The 6763-nt window shown below is 39.9% G+C and overlaps 1 protein-coding gene across 1 annotated transcript in view; it reads right to left on the minus strand.

Annotated features, from left to right (window-relative positions):
* Positions 1-219: 219 nt before the first annotated feature.
* LOC127833916 (pancreatic triacylglycerol lipase-like) overlaps positions 220-6763 on the minus strand; it is a 14253-nt gene continuing 7709 nt past the window's right edge. The window contains exons 3-8 of the mRNA XM_052359422.1: positions 5232-5351; positions 4670-4795; positions 3940-4176; positions 1698-1812; positions 1254-1424; positions 220-366 (exon numbers count right to left, since the gene is read on the minus strand). Coding sequence (XP_052215382.1) covers positions 291-366; positions 1254-1424; positions 1698-1812; positions 3940-4176; positions 4670-4795; positions 5232-5351 — 845 coding nt within the window. The 3' untranslated portion in view covers positions 220-290. The remainder of the gene's footprint in view (positions 367-1253; positions 1425-1697; positions 1813-3939; positions 4177-4669; positions 4796-5231; positions 5352-6763) is intronic.

The following is a 6763-nucleotide window of genomic DNA, read 5'->3' on the forward strand; positions in this document are numbered from 1 at the left end:
ATCGGTATTAATCTACTAATAAACAAGATTTGGTGTAAATACTAACAACTTAATAATATGAAAATCATTAAATTTGGGGGGGGGGGGGGGGGGGGTGGATACGTGGTGAAAGTGCCAGGGGCAGCAAACATATGTTTGTTGTCTATCTTTTTTTAGTCACAGACCATGAGTCAAGCATGCATTCTCTATTTCATGAACGCAACATACAGAAAAACAACGTTAACAAGACAAGAACAATTGTATTATACAAACAAGGCAAACAAAAGACCATATAAGATCAATTCCTGGGTTCAACATCCGGTGTTACTGGAGACGGCAATAGTCTGGCTCGAACTGAACTGAGCGTCATTGGCACAGAACTTAACTCTGAAATGGTCAACACGCAAACATCAAGCGGAGTAATTTTCGAACATGTTTGTGAGACCGCGTACGATTATTTATTTATTTTGCTTCAAAAATGGTTATACAGACAAATGAGATGATTGTGATGATCACAAGAACGATGATGATGATGATGATGATGATGATGATGATGATGATGATGATAATGATGATGATGATGATGATGATGATGATGATGGCGACAACGACGACGACTATGATGATGAACTGAGCATCATTGGCACAGAACTTAACTCTGAAATGGTCAACACGCAAACATAAAGCGGAGTAATTTTCGAACATGTTTGTGAGACCGCGTACGATCATTTATTTATTTTGCTTCAAAAATGGTTATGCAGACAAATGAGATGATTGTGATGATCACTAGAACGATGATGATGATGATGATGATGATGATGATGATGATGATGATGATGATGATGATGATGATGATGATGATGATGATGGCGACTATGATGATGAACTAAGCATCATTGGCACAGAACTTAACTCTGAAATGGTCAACACGCAAACATAAAGCGGAGTAATTTTCGAAAATGTTTGTGAGACCGCGTACGATTATTTATTTATTTTGCTTCAAAAATGGTTATGCAGACAAATGAGATGATTTTGATGATCACTAGAACGATGATGATGATAATGATGATGTTGATGATGATGATGATGATGATGATGATGATGACGACGACGACGACGACGATGATGATGATGATAATGATGATGATGATGATGATGATGATGATGATGATGAGGATGATGATGATGTTGTTGCTGTCTATTATGTTTGTGTTGACCGTGATGATGATACTGATAATGCTGATTATAAACGTCATAACTCGCACCACACTTACTTTTTACTGGTGTCCTCCGCCGGCTCCAAGAGGACGCTGTGCACCTTCACGTATGAGGCACCTTGACCGCCTTTGACGAACTGTAGCTGCACTGACGTCACGTTACCGATGTCCACGTGAGTGCTGATCACGTGCTTCTCCTCCATGCCGTGGTCAAGCGCGTGCATAAGACTGCAACATTGTACAGCAAAGTACGAAGCGATATACCGATAACAATCGCAATACTGCGCACATGGGCACAGTTGCTCAATATTTTCTACGGCAATTTAAGCTAACGGCCCTTAGATTTTATATCGAGTTATATGTGCTCACATACTTTGCAAAAGTTTACGAACAATTGTCCTCATTACCGGTACATGTAGTTTAATATTTTTATATTGTTAAGTGACTGGCTATTCATTACACGCGTCGTATCAAAGCAGTTTCCAGCGCATAAGAATTTACCTTTCAAACTTGAGCGGCTCCGAGCGCCCTTTGGTTCCCACGAGCGTGATCATGAACTCTCCATAGGCGTGCGACATGTTGGAAGACATCACCACGATCACGAAATACTCGTGCCCTGAAATTAAAATCTTTTAAACTAGTATAATGTCTCTACTTTATTCTATTTATAAATACATACAAAAAGGGATTGCTATTTAAGCCGGGATTACCTGCCCATGGAACTACATGAAGGGTCAGACAAAAACGAAACATCGCAAAACAACTACAACTTGTGATGCGGGATTCAAGCCGTTGTCAATACACGTTATAAACGAAGAAAAAGCTCATAAAACTACCGTTCATGAAGAGTGAAGATACTGCAACTTAAAATATATCGTTAACATGTGTCATTACAGTATATATTTAAAAGAAATTATTCTTACAGAAATCAATTATTATTTTTAATAACAATTATTATTTTTATAAGGAGGAGTAACGACCGTGGCATAGGATATGAATATGTGGCATAGAGTGCTTACGCATAGGCTTAAATTTATATTACATATGTACCGCTTACAATGGATGGCACGTGTTTGAATCTATTTACCTACAGTACTTTTTGGCGGAAAAGTACAACACAATATTCATAAATAGAAAATACATTCACGTAAATAGATTGGATGCTAAGGACAATGCGTACTAAAACATTAACTTTTACTAAAGCTCAACCAACACCACTATCATCAATATAAGAAACATGCGACATCGGCCACCACAATCATCAATATAAGACACATGCGACATCGGCCACCACAATCATCAATATAAAAATATGCGACATCGGCCACCCCAATCATCAATATGAAAAATATGCGACATCGGTCATCACAATCATCAATATGGGAAACATGCGACATCGGCCATCACAATAATCAATATGATAAAATGCGACATCGGCCACTGCAATCATCAATATAAGAAAGATGCGACATCGGCCACCACAATCATCAACATGGGAAACATGCGACATCGGCCACCACAATCATCAATATGGGAAACATGCGACATCGGCCATCACAATCATCAATATGAGAAACATGCGACATCGGCCACCACAATCATCAATATGGGTAACAAGCGGCATCGGCCATCACAATCATCAATATGGGAAACATGCGATATCGGCTATCACAAACATCAATATGGGAAACATGCGACATCGGCCACCACAATCATCAATATGGGAAACCCGCGACATCGGCCATCACAATCATCAATATGAGAACATGCGACATCGGCCAACACAATCATCAATATGAGAAACATGCGACATCGGCAACCGCAATCATGAATATGAGAAACATGCGAAATCGGCCACCACAATCATCAATATGGGCAACATGCGACATCGGCCACAACAATCATCAATATGGGCAACATGCGACATCGGCCACCACATTAATCAATATGATAAAGATGCGACATCGGCCACAACAATCATCAATATAAGAAAGATGCGACATCGGCAACCGCAATCATCAATAAGAGAAACTTGAGACATCGGCCACCACAATCATCAATATGAAAACCTTCGACATCGGCCACCATAATCACAATATAAGAAACATGCGCCATCGGCCACCACACTCATCAATATGAGAAACATGCGACATCGGCCACCACAATCATCAATATGGGAAACATGCGACATCGGTCACTGCAATCAGCAATATGAGAAACATGCGACATCGGCCACCACAATCCTCAATAAGTGAAACTTGACACATCGGCCACCACAATCATCAATATGAAAACCTTCGACATCGGCCACCATAATCACAATAGTATAAGAAACATGCGACATCGGCCACCACAATCATCAATTTGAGAAGCATGCGACATCGGCCACCACAATCATCAATATGAGAAACATGCGACATCGGCCACCACAATCATCAATATGGGAAACATGCGACATCGGCCACCACAATCATTAATATGAGAAACATGCGACAATTGCAGTTTCACCGACCTAAACCTCAACCAACACCACAATCATCAATATTAGACACATGCGAAATCGGCAGTTTCACCAACACAACGGTCACCATCACTACTATTACTTTCACCACTATAACTGACAATATGGAAATTACTACTAAAACTACCACCATCACCACCACAATCACTTAGAACGTGCATGTTCACCGGCATAGCATAACACCATCACCAGAACTATCACGACATCATATCCGGTACTCACCGCAGTAAGGAGCCGCCCCGGATGTACTTAGATAGAACGATCCATTCATACCGGAACTCAGGTCGGCGTCATAGCCCATAAGCGGGCAGCCTCCGTCGGGGCAGCCGAGGCAACTTCCGGCCTCGAAGCTATCCCCACTCGGACACAGGTGCCCGTAGAACTTGCAGGCCGAGTTAATGGATTCAGAAAACAGCTCGTGCGACCGGTCGTGACTGCACTCGACGGCATGCTCTACACCTGATAGCAACAACACCAATATTTTTCCTTGTTATACCTATTAAAATTACGTATTTATAACATCGTTGCAAATGAACATCGTTGATCGACATTAATGTCGCTAGTTATGTCCGCTTTTTGATGATGACAAGAAATTTTAAGATAATAAGCTGTAAAATGTTGTTTCATTGTTCTGATGGTGCGTTACATTCTGTGTACTTCATGTGAATATGGGCTATCTAAAAGTGCATAAGCTAGTGATTGCATGCGTTGCCTTAAATATTCCATTAAGCATGCTAATTCCCAACAAAAATACACATTAACTTAACATCTACTTAGTGGCGAAAGTTCAAAAATAGTTTTGAGAGGCAACTCGATGGTAACTCTTGCGTCACCCTGTACAAACGCATTATTGAACAAGTTGGTATAACGTAGGGCTCAAGCGCAATCGTTTTTTTTTCCGGTACCCGTTATATCACTAGTTCTACGTAGTATATACATGTACTGCCAGTACCGCCAATATCATTATGTAACAGGCTGCCTAAGATGCCGCCTATCGGGTTCTCATCACATCCTGGCTGATGCTCCCCGCCGTTTGGGTAGAAATCTAAATGGCCCACGGCAACGTCCGTACCTAAACCTGGCAACGAAACATATACAATGACAATCAATATATGTTGTCAATGGCAACGCTCATACCGAAAACTAGCAACGACACATAAACTGACACTGAATATATGTTGTGAATGACAACGCTCATACCGAAACCTAGCAACGAAACCTATACACTGCCAATTATTATATGTTGTCAATGGCAATGACCTATGACCGTACCGAAACCTCGCAATAAAACAAACACACTGACACTTAATCGGTGTCAATCATCGCAAATATCTTACTAAAATCATGCAATGGAAGTTATGGAACATATGGCGTCGTCTTACACTGAACCTACATATCTCTCACCCACTACACGTTGAGACTTGAACATTCAAAGATTTAAAGAAGGACACCTTTTGTTCACTTAAATGTTTGAATTAATAAACAAAAGTAGATACGCGCCGGAAAAATCTTACCCGTCACAAAGTTGAACTTGGAGCCGTCTGTGTGAATGACGTCAACAAACGTCGCGTCCGAGGCGTCCAAACGCTTGTCGATCGGTTTTCCCGTGAACCCTGGGTCTGCAGGGTCGAGACCTATGATTGGACATTAAACGACAGCCCCGGTTTAAATTCAGGTGCGTACCGGTATGTTAAATAACTACGCATGAAAGTGTGTTTCTTATGTTTAGTTGAACTGTTCGCCATTTTCAACAGTATTTCAGTCACATATCGGCGATCAGTTGACCTACAAATACTTTCATGGGATGGGAGGTTAACAGTACGAGTGCACACACAACAACTGCCAAATTAAGGGGGTAAATGACCGTTGAATTTTTTTTATGAGTTTCAAACGCTATTTAGCTGAGCGGTGATCGAACCCGCAATCGTCCGATTTGTTGACCAGCGTTCTGCCAAAGTTTGTTCAAGCAAGTTACTACTGAAATTCCCTCGCTTCACATATTTCAGTATACATATTCATAAAAACTGCTATCGTATGATGAATATCAACCGTGGTTATATAACAAAACTTTGGCAATTGCAGCAATTGCTATAGATTTATAGCAAATTATATTTTGGTCTCGAACGATTGAATGCATCCGACAACACTTGCACTTTTATTTATACTTTGCTCAGTTTGCTGACAAGTGTCGAAGAGGGTTGTCGAGTTTACACGGCATCCAGCGTTTCCTTTTATAAAATCATTTTGGTGAAGAATAAATGATTTTATAGAAGGAAAATCGAAGTGTCGTGTAAAGTTGTGCATTGCATGCATACCAGCATAGGTCAATTATTACAAAGGCAAACTCAAGGTTAAAGTTCATATACAGAAATAGTAAGTTCTTAACATTGCACACCAGAAAACTCCTTGTCATGTCCCTTATACAGTGCCACTTTGACTATGCCTGCTCATTTTGGTATCCTGGTCGTATTCAGTCACTTAACAATAGGCTTCAGACTACACAAAACAAGATGATTAGGTTTATTCTGAATATGGATAACAGATCACATGTTGGTCAAGAACAGTTTTCACGTTTAGGTTGGCTGCCTGTTTCAAAACGAGTAGAACAGATCATATTTTGTCATGTACATAAGGTTAAAAATGGCCTTGCACCAGAGTATATGGGTGAGAATTTTAAGCCAGTGTCTGGCGTACATAATCATTGTACTAGGTCTAATATGGTAGCTCAGCCAGAATCTGATCATTTTGCTGATAATTTTACATTTGAAGACTCTGGTCGTTTTTCCAAACCAAGGGAAGGGAGTTTTTGTTCTTAAACATTTACATATAATGGTATCTGTTTATGGAACAATCTTCCTCAAAACATCAGGGCTGTAACTAAACCTAACAATTTAAAGGGTGCCATCAAGAAACAGTTTTTAGAGTCTTTATAGCTTTTTATAGTATAATTTTTAGTATGAATTTTATGTTTTTTTAAAATACTCTGATACCTTTTTAAGTCTTATGATCATTAAGATGCAAGGATCTCATAATTATTCTTAAACTT

This window comes from Dreissena polymorpha, chromosome 6 (assembly GCF_020536995.1).
Source record: "Dreissena polymorpha isolate Duluth1 chromosome 6, UMN_Dpol_1.0, whole genome shotgun sequence".
Classification (NCBI taxonomy): domain Eukaryota; kingdom Metazoa; phylum Mollusca; class Bivalvia; order Myida; family Dreissenidae; genus Dreissena; species Dreissena polymorpha.